This window comes from Nerophis lumbriciformis, linkage group LG26 (genome assembly GCF_033978685.3).
Source record: "Nerophis lumbriciformis linkage group LG26, RoL_Nlum_v2.1, whole genome shotgun sequence".
NCBI classification, from domain to species: domain Eukaryota; kingdom Metazoa; phylum Chordata; class Actinopteri; order Syngnathiformes; family Syngnathidae; genus Nerophis; species Nerophis lumbriciformis.
In genome coordinates, this window is record NC_084573.2 from 11,919,902 (window position 1) to 11,942,650 (window position 22,749).

General features: G+C 38.3%; 1 protein-coding gene across 1 annotated transcript; it reads right to left on the reverse strand.

Annotated features, from left to right (window-relative positions):
* Positions 1 to 882: 882 nt before the first annotated feature.
* On the reverse strand, positions 883 to 22,240 carry LOC133623894 (uncharacterized). Its single transcript, XM_061987361.2, has 21 exons — positions 22,054 to 22,240; positions 21,925 to 21,980; positions 21,751 to 21,837; positions 18,240 to 18,361; positions 18,005 to 18,145; positions 17,807 to 17,890; positions 17,550 to 17,717; positions 14,330 to 14,432; positions 10,225 to 10,445; positions 9,475 to 9,631; positions 9,191 to 9,402; positions 9,012 to 9,126; positions 5,921 to 6,126; positions 5,689 to 5,803; positions 5,452 to 5,621; positions 5,291 to 5,385; positions 4,927 to 5,057; positions 1,451 to 1,640; positions 1,238 to 1,379; positions 1,058 to 1,145; positions 883 to 977 (listed from the first exon to the last, which is right to left on the reverse strand). Exons 1-21 carry the CDS (start codon positions 22,224 to 22,226, stop codon positions 910 to 912), a joined length of 2,844 nt encoding a protein of 947 aa, XP_061843345.2. The 5' UTR covers positions 22,227 to 22,240; the 3' UTR covers positions 883 to 909.
* Positions 22,241 to 22,749: the final 509 nt, after the last annotated feature.

Genomic DNA, 22,749 nt, shown 5'->3' on the forward strand with positions numbered 1-22,749 from the left:
TCACACTGAGGGTGGCCGTATAAACAACTTTAACACTGAACCCACACCAAATAACACATTTCGGGAGAACATCCGCACCGTAACACAACAAAAACAGAATACCCAGAACACCTTGCAGCACTAACTCTTCCGGGACGCTACAATATACACCCCCGCTACCCGCTACCCAGAACCCGGCCCCCTCCAACCTGCCCACCCAAATTCCAAGCTGCTGTTTTGAGGCATGTTTTAAAAAATAAAAAATGCACTTTGTGACTTAAATAATAAATATGGCAGTGCCATGTTGGCATTTCCCCCCCCCCCCATAACTTGAGATGATTTATTTTGGAAAACCTTGTTTAATGCATCACAACAAAATTAGGCATAATGTGTTAATTCCACAACTGTAATTATATATATATATATATATATATATATATATATATATAGTAATTAAGAGCTGGACAATATCGGAATATCCGATATCTGCAAAAAAGCCATTATCAGACATCTCTAGCTAGAGTATAGGTTTGAGTAAACAGTGAATTTTGGATATTGTTTGACATGTTAGCTAGGGTAAATACTGTATATAAACAGTCAAATTCAAATTTTAGATTAACAGATGTTTAAAATTGCATTTATCAAATTTGTAATAACTGAATGACCAAAAAAAATTTCTGGTTTGGTCCCTGACTTGTTCCACCTGGGATGCCTGGCATGAGACAAGCGTGCTGACTACTGAGCTAAATGCCTGAGCTCTTAACCTGGTAACCAGCACTGCACTTCAGGCTGTTGTGAGTTTTACCAACACAAACATGGCACAGCAGTTCCAACATGAAATAAAACTTCTGGGACATGCCAACATGGTTAGTATCATAAATGGGAATCCAAGCAGACCACATGTCAGATTTAAAAATCACTTTTATTAAGTCAGTTTAGGAGTATGCATCCAGAAGAGACATGCCTGAGGCCGACGTCAGAAGTGGCATGTCTTTGTTCTAGAAAGGAAGTCATTTTACCGTGATCAGTCACAAAATGCCTTTTTTTTTTCCACAGCTTGGTGAAAATCCCTTCTTACCTTCGAGCGGGTTACCCTGGATGGAACACTGCCTCTTCCTGCAAGGGTTTTGGGGGTCACAGATCTCCACGTCACAGTGGACATAAAGCTGCAATGATGCAAGCACTCATTCTCAACATCTGTCTCCATTAATACAAAACTGCCATATTGTAGTTTTACATTGCAAGCTAAAATATTTACCTGCTTCTTTAAGGTATCCTGGTCTTGGGCAAAAACAAACATTTGGACCTCAAAGCGCTTGATGTGGGCTGGATACATCACTTGGACATCTTTCAACACAGGGTGGGAGACGACCCGGTGTGGATTAGTAGGGTTTGCACAGCTGGAAAGACAAGACCTGCTTACTTGACGAGTCACCACAGCAAAAGTACTGATGGTCTCCCCAATTTGTACCCATTTATGATCAGATTCCATCTGGGCAGAGAGGTCCCGTCCTTGTTCTCGGTGGCCCAGCAGTTCTCCAGCTCCAGTGACACCTTAGGGGTTTTCGACCTCACGAGTTCCACCTCGAAATACAGCGGCTGCTGCAGGTACTTTGATATGGGATAGTCAGAGGCGCCATAAAATGCCTTGAACGAGTCATCTAAAATGAACATGGTCGACAAAGAAGGCGGTTATTACTTCCAAGTACTCAGCCACATGCTCCGCAACCTTTGCGGCAGAACCTGAATATAAGTGCAGAGTCTTGAATGAATCGGGACATCAAGTCGTTCACTCACTCATTGCTGCCAGTGTTGGCTAAAACAATTACCGCATTTTTCGGAGTATAAGTCGCACCGGCCGAAAATGCATAAAGGAAAAAACACAAGTCGCTTTTTTTGGAGAAATTGATTTGATAAAAGCCAACACCAAGAATAGACATTTGAAAGGCAATTTAAAATAAATAAAGAATAGTGAACAGGCTGAATAAGTGTACGTTATATGAGGCATAAATAACCAACTGAGAACGTGCATGGTATGTTAACGTAACATATTATGGCAAGAGTCATTCAAATAACTAGGGATGATGTTTGATAAGAAATTGAGTTCGAGCCCATTATCGAATCCAGATAGGTCGTTGCATATGGAAAAAAAACACATTTGGTTTAACAAAAGCTCACCTTTTATAAGAAAAACAAAAATATTGACTGTTACCCCCCTAAAAAAATATTGACTGTTACCCAAAGTATATTAAGTGGGATTTTTCAGAAAAACAAATATATACAATAACACAAAAACAATTTGTCTGTGATCACTATAGGTGAATAGCCATGCCTTGAGGCGTTTTCCCCCGGTCCATTATTTTTGCTGCTTGTGTGACATCACAATACGTAGCTCAGTCTACTGACTGAGCTACGTCTTTCCTGTGATGTAGGAAATGACGTAGCTCAGTCAGTAGACTGAGCTACGTCATTTCCTGTGATGTCCCACAGGGCATTTCTTGTGAGACGGGATTCGAATAAAGAACCAACTCTTTTTCTTTACTATAGTGGCCTCGATAACGGGAACCGGTTCTCAAAAAGGGATTAGAGTCCATGGAATCTGTTCTTTTCTTATCGAACGGTTCTTTTATCGAACAACCGGTTTCGAACATCATCCCTACAAATAACTAAAACATATAGAACAGTGGTTCTTAACCTGGGTTCGATTGAACCCTAGGGGTTCGGTGAGTCGGCCTCAGGGGTTCGGCGGACCCTCCGCTGCAGAGGGCGAGACACATCAGACTCATCGTGTAAATAAAAACTTCTCCCTATCGGAGTATTATGAATACGGCAACAGCAGAAGTCACACTGATTTGCAAGTGTGCAATTTGTTGAGTTAATGCACTGTTGGTTTTGTTCTTTGAGCATGGTTCATTTTGTGCACCTTTGTCTTGAATTTGAAAAATATATATATTTTCACTAAAGGATTCGGTGAATGCGCATATGAAACTGGTAGGGTTCGGTACCTCCAACAAGGTTAAGAACCGCTGATATAGAACATGCTATATGTTTGACAATCTGTCACTCCTAATCGCTAAATCCCATGAAATCTTATACGTCTAGTCTTACGTGAATGAGATAAATGATATTTTACGGTAATGTGTTAATTTCACACAAGTTGCACCCCCGCCAAACTACGGAAAAAAAACCAGCGATTATAGTCTGAAAAATACGAGACATCATATTAAAAGATTGTTTTTTTAATTAGGGTCCAATAAGCCCAAACAGCAAAGAAATAAAAAAAGCATGTAAATAAACAGCTTGGGTCTTAAGAGGTTAAAGGGGCTATGCAAAACCAAACTTTTCCTATTAGTACCTGCTGAGCATGTGAGATCTGCATAAGTCCTAAAAAATTGAAATTAAAACCATGGAGGCATTGCGGAGATTTATACACTTTAAGTTTTAAATTTCAAAAAACATTTTGACCCTCTAGATCAGTGGTTCTCAACCTTTTCAGTGATGTGTGAATTTTTCTTTTACCGGTAATTCAAGTAACCCCTAATTAGAGCAAAGCATTTTTGGTTGAAAAAAGGGATGAAGTAAAATACAGCACTATGTCATCAGTTTCTGATTTATTAAATTGTATAACAGTGCAAAATATTGCTCATTTGTCATAGTCTTTCTTGAACTATTTGGAAAAAAAGATAAAAATTAGGGATGTCCAATAATGGCTTTTTTCCCAAATCCGATATTGTCCAACTCTTTAATTACCGATAACAGATATATGCAGTCGTGGAATTAACACATTATGCCGAAATTGGACAACCAGGTATGGTGAAGATAAGGTACTTTTTTAAAAAATTAATAAAATAATAAATTAAAAACACTTTCTTGAATAAAAAAAGTAAAACAATATAAAAACAGTTGCATAGAAACTAGTAATTAATGAAAATGAGTAAAATTAACTGTTAAAGGTTAGTATTAGTGGACCAGCAGCACACACAATCGTGTGCTTACGGACTGTATCCCTTGCAGACTATTGATATATAATGTAGGAACCAGAATATTAACAAAGAAACAACCCTTGTGTGAATGAGTGTAAATGGGGGAGGGAGTTTTTTTTGGGTTGGTTCACTAATTGTAAGTGTAGCTTGTGTTTTTATGTTGATTTAATTTTAAAAAAACGATACCGATAATATCTGATATTACATTTTAACGCATTTATCAGCAGGCCAATATTATCGGACTAAAATAACTAAAAACTTGTTGAAAAATAAACAAGTGATTCAATTATAAATAAAGATTTCTACACAGAAGTAATCAACTTAAAGTGCCCTCTTTGGGGATTGTAATAGAGATCCATCTGGATTCATGAACTTAATTCTAAACATTTCTTCACAAAAAAAGAAATCTTTATCAATATTTATTATTGCATTGTAATGAATGGAATAGCCTACTTGATTTGATGTTCAGTTTATAAACTTACATTCATATTTTGTTGAAGTATTATTCAATAACTATATTTATAAAGGATTTTTGAATTGTTGCTATTTTTAGAATATTAAAAAAAATCTCACGTACCCCTGAGCATACCTTCAAGTACCCCCGGGGGTACGCGTACCCCCATTTGAGAACCACTGCTCTAGATAGCAGTATTTGCCATTAATATCTTGGAATTGCAACTGAGACTCCAAAGTAAGAAATCAAGATATAATGCAACTGGACAGCACAGTTATCAGCTCTAATGGTGAGCTAAAAACTAAAGTAAAGACTCAAATGTGAAAGGTTTAAGAGTACCCGATTTACTGAATTTAATGACAAATTTCTGATCACTAGTCAAGAGCCTAGAATTGTCACATTTCTTGTTGCGGTCCACTGGCATTGGGTTCAAGTGATGAAGGACCAATCCAGACTGCGCTACAGCAATACTCAAGTATTTCAAAAAAAAGGTTCAAGCATACAACATACCTTTAGCGAGCCTCAGCTTCACTTGCCGCTCGCCTTTTTCGTTGTCTTCATACGGGTCGTTCCTGCGAGGCCTGGTTTGGAAGGTCATGGCGCGACTTGCGTTGACGTCGTAAGAGCAGGAAACCTTCAAACTTGGGGGGGGGAGAAGGCATGTGTTAAACTAGCATTTCATTGGCTTAAGGTGAGCTCAGCTTTTTGTTAACATAAATGTAAAACAATTTGTCACTTTTATAGCTTAAGATGTACTGTGTTTAAAGACTGGTGTAATTTGTTTAATGTCCTCTTGGCAAACTAATGGGTGGTACAAGGTTACACTGGAGGTTGTCATAACTCATGATTGCATTAATAACCGAAATAAACTCACTCATACACCGGCTCTTCTGGGTTGGTGCGTCCACTCTGTACAAGCGCATCCGGCAAAGAGATTTCATTCTCATAAAGCATTTCGTTGGCCAAAAACTGGAGGGGGAGAAGACAAGTTGTCAGATTTGAATGATAGGGGAATAAACCACATTAGCATGTTACCTTTCTGGTGGTTCCACATGTCTTGGCGGTGAAGACGAAATAAGCATAGCGGTCGTTGCTGTAGGATGGACGACAGCTGGGGTCTCTGAGGGTCAGCTGACGGGGGTTCAGACTGGGAACAGACTCCAGTTTGACCGCCAGAGCAGTCATGGTTCCATTGGGTAAACACTCTGAAAGTATTCCGACCTAGTCAGTGTGGGCTGAGACTTTAAAGTAGTGTCAATCTGCAGAACCAACCGATCAGTGTGACGGGGAAACTACAAGTCAGAGTGAAGTCTTTGATTTGCTTCCTGGTATCTCGATTTTGCAACCCGACATCAAGTCGGCCTTTGATGAACAACTCATCGATGGCCTGGAAAGAGTTATTGAAAACTGTCCGTTTAAATTGGGGATTGGCATTGTGTTCCTTAAGGCAACTATACATATGCACCACAGGGCTACTAAGCCAGTAATCGTTGACCAAAAATACCTCAAAGACAACATCCTGCGATGTGAAGGGCACCACAACCCTGAAGTGGGTTCCGTTCTCCGTGAAGCCATATTCCTCAGCCAAGGTCTGCGTCAAAGGGCGCATTCCAACGGTCGTTTGGAAGTTGGAGCCTTGGGTTCCGTATCGCACAAGAATGTAGAAGTCCTGGGAGTCGCAGGCGCCGCTGATGTAAGGTTGGACTGAGGCTTTAAAGAAGCAGCACAGAAGACACGTCTTAAATCAGGGTGTCCAAAGTGTAGCCCGTGACCATTAGAAACCACATCCTAAATTAGACCATTGCACAAAAAAACAACAAGGGTGATTTGGCTCAAATATACCGAAATGTCCGACAACCATTCCATCAGAACAAAATGTGCTGCAACGCCAGCATCTTTGTGTCTTACCATGTCCGGTCAAAGTTAGCCAAGTTTATTACTACAACCTTCAATCCAGGCGTAATCTAGAATTAACTTTCACCAGCTCAGAGGCGATGCAGCATAAGGAAGGTACTGTACCTCTGATCAATGCGCCGCTATAAGTAGGTCCTTAACATTATCGCCTAGTACTTTAACCGGTCACATGATTAAATTGAGTATTTTTGGCAGTGGGTGCAATAGTCAAAGGCACCATTAACTTGTTAGCTGACTAAGATTTAGAACATAGGAAAAACATGTCTTAAAGTGAAGATATGTAGCACTTTTTCTCTGGACTCTAAATAGTGAAACTTATTTTCTATATCTTTGAAAGGGGAACTGCACTGCAAGAACTAAAATCTAAGATTAAATATCGTAAGGGTGAAATTTGCTTATTTTCTGTCTGATAATTCTTCTCACTAAGCAGATTTTATGTGAGTGTTTTACTTGTTTTAAGGGTTTTGGTCCTAAATGATCTCAGTAAGATATTACAGCTTGTTGCTGAGATTTGATGACCTATATTGAGTAAAACATGCTTGAAACTGGAATATCAACATGCAAAGCTGTATCAACACTCACAAGTAAAACTACTTTTTTAAAGTAATCATTTCTTATTTCAAGCATAAATAAAAAATCATGACTTACACAATTGTGTCTCATAATTAAAACTGACAGCCAAATGGATTTTGCCATTTTATTTTCAATGAAATAGAAAATATACTTTTATAGTAGTACAGTTGGCACAGTACAGTAAACTGACAGTTAATATTTAAACATTTCAAACAATTTTGAACAGAACTAGTTCATGCACATATATCTTGCGCACTAATGACTGATTGCACGCACTTGGCACGATGTCATGTTATCGATGGGAAAATGCATTTTAGACCATATGATTTGCCTGAGCGGCTAGGAGACCCTGAGAGTAACAAGCGGTTGCCTTTCCATTAAGAACAATAAGTTAGTTTAGTATAAGTTTGCTGGTTTCAAGAAATGTAATGCCGAGTGCCCATCATGTCAAGATAATGGCACTAGCATTTACTTAATTTAAGAATATTTTTCAACAGAGAAAAAAAGGTCTCATTTGTTTTTTCTACTAAGAAAAGTGCACTTATTAGTGAGAATATACTTATTTTAAGGTATTTTTGGGTTCATTGAGGTTAGCTAATTTTACTTGTTTTGGAAAGTCTTGACAAGCCAAATGTTCTTGTTCTATTGGCAGATAATTTTGCTTAGTTCAAATAAAATACCCCTCATTTTTGTATTTTTTTTCCCCTTGTTTTTGAACACTGACTTTTTGCAGTGCACAAATTCAGACCTTTTTGCTCAATGTTGAAAAATTTTCTTAGATTAAGTAAATGCTAGTGCCATGATCTTGACATTGGCATTACATTTCTTGAAACCAGCAAACTTACGGTATACTAAAAACTGATGTATTGTTCTTAATGGAAAGGCAACGCTTGTTACTCTCGGGGTTTACTAGGCGCTCAGGCAAATCATCCATCTTCCTCTGCTTATCCGAGGTCGGGTCGCGGGGGCAGCAGCCTAAGCAGGGAAGCCCAGACTTCCCTCTCCCCAGCCACTTCGTCCAGCTCTTCCCGGGGGATGCCGAGGCGTTCCCAGGCCAGTCGGGAGACAGTCTTCCCAACGTGTCCTGGGTCTTCCCCGTGGCCTCCTACTGGTCGGACGTGCCCTAAACACCTCCCGAGGGAGGCGATCGGGTGGCATCCTGACCAGATGCCCGAACCACCTCATCTGGCTCCTCTCCATGTGGAGGAGCAGCGGCTTTACTTTGAGCTCCCCCCGGATGACAGAGCTTCTCACCCTCTAAGGGAGAGCCCTGCCACCCGGCGGAGGAAACTCATTTCGGCCGCTTGTACCCGTGATCTTGTCCTTTCGGTCATAACCCAAAGCTCATGACCATAGGTGAGGCAAATCATATGGTCAAAATGCATTTTTCCCCTCGATAACATGACATCGCGCCAAGTGCGTGCTCTCAGTCAATTAGTGCGCATATATACATTTTTTAATTGTAATTTTGAGGAATTTATCTGAATGTGCATGAACTATTTGTTCAAAATTGTTTGAAATGTTAAGTTTAAATATTAACTGTCAGTTTACTGTATAGTACTATAGGAGTACGTATTTCCTACTGTTTCATTGAAAATAAAACATCTGTTTCAATGAGACACAATTGTGTCAAAATCATATATTTTTCATGCTTGAAATAAGAAATAACGTTAAAAAAGTAGTTTTATACTTGTGAGTGTTAATGACACAGCTTTGCAACAGTTATTCTAGTTTCAAGCATGTTTTACTCAATATAGGTCATCAAATCTCAGCTACAAGCTGTAATATCTTAAACATTTAGGACCAAAACACTTAAAACAAGCAAAACACTCTAACATAAAATCTGCTTAGTGAGAAGAATTATCTTATCACAGAAAATAAGCAAATATCAGCCTTAGAGATATTTAATCTTACTTAGATTTCACTTTTAGCAGTGTGACAGATTTTCAGACTGGAAATATAACCGATATGGTTCAACGAATAAAATTTAACTATTCTGCTATGCCATTATACTGATATAGGTGTTCAGAACATACCTTTATTCAAATTGAGAATGAGGGCAGCAAGAAAACTGTCCGTTAGAGTTCATAAGTCTAATATGTACTTACCCATGACAGCCAATTTTGCTTCCAGATAAGTAGAGTAAGAAAATGGTACATAGTCTGGCAGGACCACCAGACCGAAAGTCAGTTGTAGCGAGTAGACCACGTACCCCATGTCTTTCTGTTAGGAATCACAGCGGGATTAGGACTTTTAAAGTAAAATCCAGAATACGAGCGAGACCGACCTTCTGTAAAACAACTTTGTCATCGAAAGGCACTTTGAGCGAGAAGAACTTCAATCCGCCCTCTTGAGCGTGATCCTCGTGCAGGTCAAAGCCTCGCATGCTGCAGTCTGCCGCCGACAAGATTTCCCCGACGAAGGTGATGTTGCGTAAAACCACATCCGGCGCGAAGGGCCCAAGAGTCACTTTGAAGGCCTTCTGCTCCGCAACAGTGTCTGTAGGTGGGGGAACACAATGTGAGGTTTTTAGATTGTGTTTGCACACACCTGCGTCGCTTTGACACTCACTGTCCTGCACGTGCACGGAGTGGGAAACGGGCGGTGTCCTGATGGGGAGGAAGACTTTGTATCGCGTGTCCTTATTGGGAGCGTCCTCCGTCCACAGCAACTCAAGCATGGGCTCGATCACAAAGCAGACCAAGTACTGATCGTTCTGGACAAGACTCTGCAAAAACATTTTAAATTGGACAAATGTATACATGAAAACTAGGGATGTCCGATAATGGCTTTTTGCCGATATTGTCCAACTCTTTAATTACCGATATATGCAGTAGTGGAATTAACACATTATGCCTAATTTGGACAACCAGGTATGGTGAAGATAAGGTACTTTAAAAAAAATAAAAAAAAATAAAGATAAATAAATTAAACATTTTCTTGAATAAAAAAGTAAAATACAAAAACAGTTTCATAGAAACTAGTAATTAATTAAAATTAGTAAAATTAACATTTAAAGGTTAGTACTATTAGTGGACAAGCAGCACGCACAATCATGTGTGCTTACGGACTGTATCCCTTGCAGGCTATTGATATATAATGTAGGAAGCAGAATATTAACAGAAAGAAACAACCCTTTTGTGTGAATGGGGAGGGAGGTTTTTTGGGTTAGTGCACTAATTGTAAGTGTATCTTGTGTTTATGTTTATTTAATTAAAAAAACGATACCGATAAAAAAACTGATACCGATAATTTCCGATATTACATTTTAACGCATTTATCGGCATCCCTAATGAAAACCTAATTTTTTTTTAAACCCACCTTTAAGAAACCACCCGGCGCCCTGATGGGAATATGCACCACGATGTACATGTGGTCGACAGTCAAGTTGTAGCCCCGAGCGGACGCCTCGGCGGCGTCCAGCCGCATTCCGTCGATGCCCACGTGCACCTCCTGGAGTCGGACTTGGTCGGAGGAAACGAGTGGGTCGATATGGGTGGGCAGGAACCAGCTGATCAGGTCTTCTGTGATGTAGACACTACCTAGAAGGAAGAACAATTCAAGAGCATGCATCAAATTCCTATTGAATTACATTTAAAAAAAAGGCACAGTATAGAATAGCCACTGGCTTGCAGTATTGTGAAACTATGATTTCTAGTAGCAATACATTGTGTCAGAAAAAAATCCTTGGCATAACCTAAAGCCAAATTATAACCATGGGCCAGTAAAGACTTTGTAAAATGAACTCCCATTTTCCCTGGACCTGACCCACATTCAGTAGTTTAAAATATAGCCTTCAAAACAGTAATTTCCTTGAGAAATGTAAATTATATTAACTAGATGTCTGATAATGTCTTTTGCCGATATTGTCCAACTCTTAATTAACGATATTGATATATAAACCAGGGCTCGGCAACCCAAAATGTTGAGCCATATGGAACCAAAAACACAAAAACAAAATCTGTCTAGAGCCGCAAAAAATTAAAAACCACAATACATACAGATTGTGTCATGAGATATAAATGTAATTAAGACTTAAAGGAAACTAAATGACATATGTACATACAGCTAGCCTAAATAGCATGTTAGCATCGATTAGCTTGCAGTCATGCAGTGACCAAATTAACCGATTAGCACTCCACACAAGTCAACATCAACAAAACTCACCTTTTGTGCATTCACACACACACAACCTTAAAAGTTTGGTGGACAAAATGACAGAAAAAAGAAGTGGCATAAAACACGTCCTGAAAGTCGGAAAAAGTTAAACATGTAAACAAACTACGGTGAGTTCAAGGACCGCCAAAATTGGTAGGACAAAACAGTGCTCTCCAAATACTCGAATCAGTGAAGCATGTTTAATATAAACAGTGTGCTTTATAACAATTAGGGAAGTTTGTCCTACAGAAACCATATTAACACAAAAAATTTTTTTTTTTCCCCCTCATCTTTTTAAAAAGCGCCAGAGAGCCACTTCGGGCGGCGCTAAAGAGCCGCATGCGGCTCTAGAGCCGCCGACCCCTGATATATACAGTTGTGGAATTAACACATGCCTAATTTTGTTGTGATGCATTAAACAATGTAACAAGGTTTTTCAAAATACATCAACTAAAGTTATGGAAAAAGAATGCCAACATGGCACTGCCATATTTATTATTGAAGTCACAAAGTGCATTCTTTTTTTTTTTTTAACATGCCTCAAAACAGCAGCTTGGAATTTGAGACATGCTCTCCCTGAGAGAGCATGAGGAGGTTGAGTTGGGGCGCATATTGTAGCGTCCCGGAAGAATTAGTGCGGCAAGGGGTTCTGGGTATTTGTTGTGTTACGGTGTGGATGTTCTCCCGAAATGTGTTTGTCATTCTTGTTTGGTGTGGGTTCACAGTGTGGCGCATATTTGTAACAGTGTTGAAGTTGTTTATAGGGCCACCCTCAGTGTGACCTGTATGGCTGTTGACCAAGTATGCTTTGCATTCACTTGTGAGTGAAAAGCTGTAGATATTTGATTGGGCCGGCACGCAAAGGCGGTGCCTTAAGGTTTATAGGCGCTCTGTACACAGCAGCGTTTTAAAAATACATTTTACTTTTTGATACCGATAATTTCCGATATTACATTTTAAAGCATTTATCGGCAGTTAAATTATCGGACATCCCTAGTATTAACTTTTGAAAATTTGACATCACTTCTGTATTAAATACAAAAGCAAATTGCTTTTTTTTTTTTTTTTTTTTTTTTTTTTTTTTTAAATTGGACAGGAACACCAGGTGTCCACCAATATAGACTAGGGTTTATCACGAGCACATGTGTCAAACTCAAAGCCCGGGGTCCACATCTGGCCTGCCCCATTATTCTTTGTGGCCTGAGGTTGCCTGGAAAGAACGTGCATCAACTTCATGGATCAATGTATCTAAGTTTTGACAGAAAAAGTTACAGTAGGGAAGGGATTTATACGGCCCCATTCCTGGGTGGATCTCGCATGAGGGGAAGAGGGGTTTAATCATTTTGCAATGCAGTCTGCTGAAAGTGAGGGAAAGCTCCACTCTACATAGTAGCAACTGACGGTGTGGTCTCAAAGCTGGAATGGTGGCTAAAGTGGATAGTGCATTCCGTCACGTTTCCTGTGTCAGGTAAACCAAATAGTGCCTTCTCAATCCCGTTCCTACTGCATTTCGTGCCTTTGTCATTCAAAGGCTTTTTAGGAAAGTTCTACACTAGCTGAAATTAAGTTGTCACTTAAGTTTTGATTCCAAAGCAGGTTTTCCATTAGTTTGTTGATAAACAAAAAAGTTAATATGATGTGGCCCTCCAAGGGTTTTGGTATCTGCAATGTGGCCCATGCTGAGAATGAGTTTGAAACCCCCTTGCTCTAGAAAGCTGGCAAGAAAAAAAAAATAAATTCTCAGCTGTGGTCCGTATGGACCGCAAAAATACTTTGTTGTAATATTTTCCACCACTTGACGCAGGAATGACAATAACGAGCAGAAGTCTGGCACTATAGTCAGAAGTTGAAGGACAAAAATTGACTAAATTCATAAAGCTACGCTTTCATTTTATTGACAGGTTATGAAACATTACATTTAGTGAAGCACAACATTTATGTTATTATATGTGCGTTCTTATGCCGTATATTTAGTTAGGACCATTTCCCCCTTTAATCAGTCTGATCTAAATGTAATGTTTATGTGTTAATATATTTGTGATTAACACACTACGAAAACTGAAATCTAAGTAAGATGAAATCTCAATATTTATATTTCTGATATTTGCTTATTTTCTGTCTGATAAGATAATTTTCTCACTAAGCAGATTTTATGTTAGAGTGTTTTACTTGTTTTAAGGGTTTTGGTCCTAAATGATCTCAGTAAGATATTACAGCTTGTAGCTGAGATTTGATGACCTATATTGAGTAAAACATGCTTGAAACTAGAATATCAACTGTTGCAAAGCTGTGTCATAAACACTCACAAGTATAAAACTACTTTCTTAAAGTAATAACTTCTTATTTCAAGCATGAAAAAAATGACACAATTGTGTCTCATAATTAACATATGACAGCCAAGTGGACTTTACCGTTTTATTTTCAATGAAACAATAGAAAATAGGTACTCCTAGTACAGTTGGCACAGTACAGTAAACTGACAGTTAATATTTAAACATTTTGAACAGAAATAGTTCATGCACATACGGGTAAATGCTTCAAAATTACAATTAAAAATATTTGGCTGGGGGCCGGGCTGTAAATATGCGCACTAATTGACTGAAAGAGCACGCACTTGGCGCGATGATGTCATGTTATCCATGGAAAAATGCATTTTTAGACCATATTTGCCTGAGCGGCTAGGAGACCCCGAGAGTAACAAGTGCTTGCCTTTCCATTAAGAACAATAAATTAGTTTTAGTATAAGTTTGATGGTTTCAAGAAATGTAATGCCGAGCGCATATCATGTCAAGATAATGGCACTAGCATTTACTTCATTTAAGAATATTTTTCAACATATTGCGCAAAAAGGTCTCTTTTTCCTACCAAGAAAAGTGCACTTGTTATTAGTGAGAATATACTTATTTTAAGGTATTTTTGGGTTCATTGAGGTAAGCTAATTTTACGTGTTTCGGAAAATCTTGACAAGCCAAATTTTCTTGTTCTATTGACAGATAATTTTGCTTAGTTCAAATAAAATACCCCTCATTTTTGTATTTATCCTTGTTTTTTTAACACTGACTTTCTGCAGTGCACATGCTTTCATATCATCACAAGGTTGTAAAATAAGGTTTGATATTGAATAAGATTATTAATAATTCAGTGTTAATGGAAAAGTTAAACCCCTGGACTACATAAGAATAATCTTGTGTTGCCATAGCAATGACAAACATTTACCCATTACAAGCCAGTGTACACTGACTTGATGCTCTAGTCCAAAATGAGTTACCTTCAAGGGTAGGGCAAGCAGCTGCTGCGTCAATTTGAGTTGTGAGCCACTTCTTTTTGAAGATGGTGGTGGTTTGCAGCACAGACATGGGCACACCTGCGACCTGTAGGGGGAAACATCACATTTCAGAGGCAAGTGGTGCATGTTGGCTAAGGTTACACAAGTGTGAAAGAAAGACCATCTCCACATTTTATGATCCAAAAGTTGAGAAATTTAACTTTAAAAGATTTCTAAACATTAGTAACTTACCACTGAGGTTAGCAGTTTTACTTCTTAAACCAAAAAGTTAAGTTCATTAACCCATAAACTCCTAGTGAGCTTCCACCACCTCAACTAAGCATGCAGACCCTCCAGGAATTTGCGATGTCACCCATTCTACCAAACCCCACAAATTATGCGCGGCCTTGCAAGTAATCATTTCTTATTTCAAGCATGTAAAAAGAAAAAATCATGACTGACACAATTGGGTCTCATAATTAAAACAAACAGCCAAATGTACTTTGCGGTTTTATTTTCAATGAAACAAGAGAAAATACGTACTCATAGTAGTACTGTTGGTGAGAAAAATGTATTTTTGGGTTCATTGAGGTTAGCTAATTTGACTTGTTTTGGAAAGTCTTGACAAGCCAAATTTTCTTGTTCTATTGGCAGATAATTTAGATTAGTTCAAATAAAATACCCCTCATTTTTGTATTTTTTTTTTTCTTGTTTTTGAACACTGACTTTTTGCAGTGTGTACATGTATTCATAAATTATAACCAGGTTAAAGACATTTAGAACAGTCATCTGCAATGCTGACCTGGCAAAGGTGGCAGTGTTTACATGTTTAATGTGATACTCTCATCTACCTACAATAAATCAGCACCATGGATCACTTTTAACAGTTAAATGCTCCTAACGTGCGGGGGTAAATGTTTAAGATGGCCAAACAGATTGTCTGCAACTAGTTGCCATTTCCGCAATTACCATTATTCATAACATCTACTCCGGGTTGGTCTCTAGTGTTTGCTTTCATGGTATAATACGAGTAAATCAAAACCATATTAGTTTTCTAAATTGTTGAATCCTGTGCTTTGAGTTTAAAGTTACAAGGATCACTTCAGTGCTATCATAAGTGGGATTGGATTAACAATCGTCTCTGGAGTGATGCACAAATAGTAATCGAATTACAAGCATTTAAAGTGAAACAAGTACACCAAGACAAAAAATAGTAAGACCACAAGACTCACGCCGATTTAAAAGCCAGAGAATAAAAGTGTGTTTAAGACAAGACTTAACATTGAACAGTGGGGCCCATTCTTACACGAGGGGGCAGAACATTCTAAAATTTAGGGCTAACAGAGAAGGTCCGGTCTCCAAGTTTTAAGCCCCACAAGTTGGAACTGGACCTCAGCATGCAAGTTAGATGCAAGTGTTTGTTAATCAAATTTAAAACCATGGTCTATAACGACTCCAAGGCTGGTGGCCCTACAGAGTTCCAGCAGAGGATTACAACTTTTTTTTTTCCCGCCCTCGTTTAACTTAAAAATTCTGCGCCAACCAGGCCTTGACATCATTTAGGCACTCAAGTAGTAGTGCCAGGGGGTACGATTACCTTTGTAAGTTGTCAAATATATTTGGCAGTCATCTGCATAAAAGTGATAGGATTCTATGCTTTCTGAATATTGCACCAAGGGGAATGGTATAAAGTGCAAACAGGATGGGCCCAAGAATTGATCTTTGGGGGACTCTACAGTTAAGGGGTGGGGGTGATGGATGAAGTTGAGTCCCTCAATCTTGACAGAAACTTCTCCCCGATTAGGTAAGACCTGAACCACTTCAGAGCAGTCCCCTTGACAACTACATAGTCTTCCAAACAAGAGAATTGTGTGGACAACTGTCAAAAGCAGCAGTCGGTCTAAAAGCAATAAAATGGCTGAAGTGGCAGAATCAGTCATTAAAAACCTTCAAGAGTTCAGACTGATGTGAAAGGCTCTGTAAACCAATTGAAAATCTAATATGCCACTGTCATTTAAAAAAGGCTGCATCTGTATAAAAACACTGCAAAAACTGAAATCTAAGTAAGATTAAATATCTCAAATAAGGGTGATATTTGCTTATTTTCTGTCTGATGAGATAATTCTTCTCACTAAGCAGATTTTATGTTAGAGTGTTTTACTTGTTTTAAGGGTTTGTCCTAAATGATCTCAGTAAGATATTACAGCTTGTTGCTGAGATTTGATGACCTATATTGAGTAAAACATGCTTGAAACTAGAATATCAACTGTTGCAAAGCTGTGTCATCAACACACAAGTATAAAACTACTTTTTTTAAAGTAATTTATTTCAAGCATGAAATAAAAAATCATGACTTTGACACAATTGTGTCTCATAATTAAAACAGATGACAGCCAGATGGACTTTGCTGTTTTATTTTCATTGAAATAGAAAATACGTACTCATAGTAGTACAGTTGGCACTACAGTAAACTGACTGTTAATATTTCAACATTTCTAACAATTTTGAACAGAAATAGTTGCAGATAAATTCTTCCAAATTACAATAAAAAAAATTGGGCCAGGCTGTAAAAATATATAAATCTTGCGCACTAATGACTGAAAGCATGCACTTGGCGCGATGTCATGTTATGGATGGAAAAATGCATTTTTAGACATGATTTGCCTGAGCGGCTTTGAGACCCCGAGAGTAACAAGCGATTGCCTTTCCATTAAGAAAAATAAACTTGTTTTTAGTATAATTTTGCTGGTTTCAAGAAATCATTGGGTCAAGATAATGGCACTAGCATTTACTTAATATTTGTAAAAATATTGAGAAAAAAAAGTCTCATTTGTATTTTCTACCAAGAAAAGTGCACTTATTAGTGAGAATATACTTATTTTAAGGTATTTTTGGGTTCACTAATTTTACTTGTTTTGGAAAGTCTTGACAAGCCAAATTTTGTTCTATTGGCATATAATTTTGATTAGTTCAAGTAAAATACCACTAATTTTTGTATTTGAACACTGACCTTTTGCAGTGCACTTCTGTAAAATCTTGCATACAAGTTTAAAAAAAGCCTCAAAATGCAAATTCAGCAATTTACAACAACCAACCCAGCCTTAGGGACTGACTATGCAATGTAATCTTGGATTTTTTCTTTTTCTTTTTCAAGCTGCCACACCTCCCCTGAAACTTGAGTTGAGCGGTTTGAGCAGACTGTAAAGGCCACCAATCCACTCACGTGTTGGATGTAGGTGTCAGGCGCGGACTTGGAGCTTCGCAGAACCAGTCTCGTTGGAGTCTTTGAGACCCTGTAGCCGTGCTTCTGGGCCTCCATCAGAGTCATCTTTTTCTCCTCGGGGGTGTTGAAAATCAGGGTGGAGATTTTGTATCCGGGATCCATTAGAGTCTTCGGCAAGGAAAGGCAGTTAACACCCACTTTTTTTTCTTTTCTTTTTTTTAAATACATAAAAACAAAGGCCAAACAGTTGATCTAACCTCAGCAGCTCGCCGAGGCTCACCAAAGTTGGGGGCGGTCCCTGGCAGGGCGTAATCATCTGAAACGACCCTTTTCACGGACACCTAGAAATGAGCTCACGCTATAAGCGGCCATCCGTCTCTCGTCGTGCCCTCTGTTGTGACATCTAATGTGCCAGCCTTGACGCTCACTCCTTAGCCCTTGATGCGTTCACTTACCTCCATATAGTTGCGGTCACAGATTATTTCCCTGAAGGCGGGCGCGCCATAGCTGCAGGTTTCAGCCATCTGGTACACCTCATCTTGAACCATTTGGTTGCCATAGAGTCTGAGGTTTAACACCGTCCTGAATGAACCCCCCTATAGCACAAAAAAAAAAGAAAAGAAAATAAAAAAACATAAGGACCACCATCTCAGACACGGTCTTTCAAAATAAGAGTGGCATCACCGTTACCGTATTTTGAGCAAAACAGTTTTGAATAGAGGCGTAGATCAGGATGGTTTCTTGCTGGTTGTAGGTCATACTGAAGCCGCACTGTGTCGCCAAGCTTTGTGTGAGCTTATAGGCAGAGTTACCTTAAAATAAGGAAAAACATTCAACAATCCACAACTCTAGAGAACATTACATGTGGGGGGAAAAAAAAAAGACGGTAACACTTTAGTATGGTGAACATATTCTACCAAGAATTAGTTGCTTAACATACAAATTAGTAACATATTGGCTTTTAGTCATTAAGTACTTAATGCCTTATCCTGCAAGCAGTAAGCAATTAACCAAGTCTTCCCTCAACCTCAGAATTATTGCTTATTAGTACAATGTTTCCCTAGTGTCCAAATAACTTTAAGTCTTTGCATGTTAATAAGCAACTAATTAAATGGTAGAATACGGTATGTTCCCCATACTAAAGTCTTACCATGGGTATCTCTGCTCTCCCTGACCACCTGAGGGCACCACAGACTGGGGATGCTTTTAAAAAAAGGCTTAAAACCTCTTTTTAAAGCCTTTTTATAGATATATGCATACTAGTACTAGCTATTAGGCTGTTATAGTTTTTTATTATTATAATAAGTATAATAATAATTATTATTATTATTATTATTAAATACACTAGCACTTTGAGGTTGTTTGCTCAATGTAAAGTGCTTTTTACAAATAAAATCTATTATAAAAGACCAAATCTGGGATGGTGTGCGATGAAGCCCTCTGCAGTAAATGCATGCTTTGTGCAATTTCCACTCTACCTAAAATGGACAAGTGGGATTCTGACATGACCCCATGCTATTGTTTGAATGAGTTATGTTGAAAAAAAATAATTTAGTAAAAAAAACAAAAAAAAAACGTTATATATAAACCACATAAGATGTAAGGACTGATTTACTAAGATGCAAACATCACATGCTAAACGGAGTGCAATTTACTGCACAGGCATGTTGTGTGGCGTTCTGCCAACAGCACCCATGTACTACTTTTTAAAATGTGCATTTTAGAAGCAGTCGGGTGCAGCCATAATGAAACCCACTTTTATGTGCTGCAGATGCACTCATGGAGGAGCTACACTTACTGAGATCAAAACGCAAAAAAAAAAACAGCATACTTCCGGGAGTTTTCATATATTCTAAATCAGGGGTGTCAGTCATTTTAGCTCAGGGGCCACATGGAGGGAAATCTATTCCCACGTGGGCCGGACAAGTAAGATCATGGAATGATAACTTAAAAATACAACTAGGACAAGTTCAGATTGTTTCGTTTTACTTCGGCCCAAAATGGAACAAGCAAGTAATCCTCTTGACAAAACACTTCAAGTTAGTTCAATTCTGAAGGAAAAATTGGTGGAGTTTCAAAACCATGAACAATCAATTTATCGTATTTTTCGCACCGGCTGAAAATGCACAATAAAGGGAAAAAAACATAAGTCGCACTGGAGTATAAGTCACATTTTTTGGGGAAATGTATTTGATAAAACCCAACACCTAGAATAGACATTTGAAAGGCAATTTAAAATAAAGAAAAGTGAACAGGCTGAATAAGTGTACGTTATATGAGGCATAAATAACCAACTGAGAACGTGCCTGGTATGTTAACGTAACATATGGTAAGATTCATTCAAATAACTATAACATATAGAACATGCTATACGTTTACCAAACAATCTGTCACTCCTAATCGCTAAATCCCATGAAATCTTATAAGTCTAGTCTTACGTGAATGAGCTAAATAATATTTGATATTTTACGGTAATGTGTTAAATTTCACACATAAGTCGCTCCTGAGTACAAGTCGCACCCCCGGCCAAAAATACGGCAGACTTAATCAGTGTATCTGCAAAGCAATTCAACTTTAAGTTAAAAACTAACAAACTAAGCATAAATAAAAAATTATTCTACATTTTAAACTACCTCATTTGTTATTTCCACCCTTTACTTTCTTTAAATTTGCACGGAAGACAATTGACACAGAACTATATGTGCAGCATTTTAAGCGTTTATTTTATATCTACTTGCCTAACAGAATTGCTATTGCGACATCCAGTCGCAATAGCGACTATTTATTTGGACTGATGCATAAAAGAAGAATTACAGGTGTGTTATCATTAGTTGCTAAATAGACTATTTGGTGGGCCACCAAATAAATATTCATACTGACCTCTTTCAAGCTCAATAAGGGTGTCCCAATCCGATATCAGCAAGAAAACAGAGTATGAGATTGACCTACAATGCAAGCAGTCCTGCAGTGTGTTACTTGTATGGCACTCAGCATCAAAGGTTGGAATTGGGGTTTAAATCACCAAAAATGATTACCGGGCACGGCCACCGCTGCTGCTCACTGCTCCCCTCACCTCCCAGGAGGTGATCAAGGGTGATGGGTCAAATGCAGAGAATAATTTCGCCACACCTAGTGTGTGTGACAATCATTGGCACTTTAACAAAGCTGGCCAGCCATATAATATCTAAATGGCTTCCAATGAGCACAAGTTTAAATCTTGCATTTAAAAAAAAAAAAAAAAGCTAGTTTTAGCTCAGGGGCCGCAGGGAGGAAAATGTGCACATGCAGGCCGGACTATTAAAATCATGGCATTAAAACTAAAAAAATAAAGATAACTCCAGATTGTCTTACTTTGGCCAAAAATAGAACACATTTTGAAAATATTACAATAAAAATATAGAAAAAAAATCCCAGTAGCAGTAAAGTTTAGTTCCATGAAGGAAAGAAGTGAATGAATGTTTATAACTAAATAAAAATTTACATATGCATCAAAATTAGTTTTTTGGGATTTTTTTTTTTTAATCAATTAACATTAGGCAACCTTTTTCCAAAACACAATATAGAATGTGAGATACAACAGTATAATGCATACATTTATCATTTGTTTTCACAACAGTTACAAAAAAGTGGGACCCCATTTTTATGATTTGATGGGGGTCCCTGGGACCCCATTTTGAGAATTCCTAGCGCCAACACTGATGGGAGTATTGGTGCGTGTAAAACAGCAGCATGCGGCTGTGGCCTGCGGGCCGGTTCTAATACTAATCAAGTATCATCCCGGGGGCCATAGATCAGATACAGCAGCTACACAACAGATAAGCACTCAAGCATCCTAATTGAACAGTATTGCATCAATATAAACCGGTTTCAATTAAAAAGTTGCATATTACTTAGATTCAAAGTCTCCAGTGCAGAAGCAGACTAGAAAGTATCCCGTAACAAGAGTGTCCGCATAAGAGACCATTCTAGATGGTTAATAGGTTAGTGTTTTGCCATACACTTCTGATGGGCTAGTTTCACTTGATCAAACATTTTAACATGCCATACTAGATAAGAAATGCAAGTTTCCTGCTGACATTGTATCAGAAGTGGAAAAAAAACTTAGTTATTTGCACAAAAAGGAAAAAAAAAAATATGTATATCCTGCTTAAAATAACTGTTTGACCAATGCAAAAAGTTTGAATTTGAGAAGAGAACTTACCAACAACAGCGGAAACTTCAAGACGCTTGCCTTCAAGTGGACCAACATCCACACGCATGATATTTCCCAGGCATTTGGACTGAATATCTATCAGGGAACAAATATATTACCAAAGGATTGTTCAACAACATGGACAAGGATTTAAAAAATCTAATAAGCAAAAAGTATAAATACCTATGGAACGTGTCTTTAGTGCTTCTAGAGTCCCAAGTAACAACAGGAGACAAAGGCTGCAAAAGACCGACCTGCTATCAAACTACAGTTTCAGGAGAAACACGTGCAAAACAAGAAGAAGTGACGAACCCCAGTTTGAACACGGCAGCCATGGCACAAAGAGCGGGAAGAAAGCACCACTGCACTGTCCTTGTCCTTGCAGCTTTTTCAGGTTCGAGGTGGACTCCGCTCTGCAGGGCCTTCAGACTGCAAGGAGATGAGGAGCTGGTGTTCAAATACTCCTGCACACAGGTGGATCCCATCAGGTCCCAATCAAGCTCAACCGCACCCGCAGCCTGATTGGACGGCTGACCGGTGCCCCGACCCTTTAAGAAGGTAAGAAATCTCTCATCCAAACATGTTTAATAGAGTCCTCTTATTATTTCTCTCGTGAATAAACACTAAATATGTCAGCTGTTGCTTCTTCAAACTGTTTTGGGATATTGTTACATGACTATTGATTTTTTTGAAAGCAATTTTATTAACCCTCAGACTATAATGGGGACTTTTTTATCCTTTTTTAGGAAAATGTCTGCCTTGTTGTTGGCCATACCTTTGGTTGTGTTACTTTTCTCAGGATTCGAAGAACACTAGACTTATACTTAGAGTATAACTTCCTTTTTATTGTCATTCAAATTTGAACTTTACAGTTACAAGAACTAGAGATGTCCGATAATATCGGCCTGCCGATATTATCGGCCGATAAATGCGTTAAAATGTAATATCGGAAATTTAGAGAAAAAAAAAAATATATATATATATATCATAAATTATCGGTATCGTTTT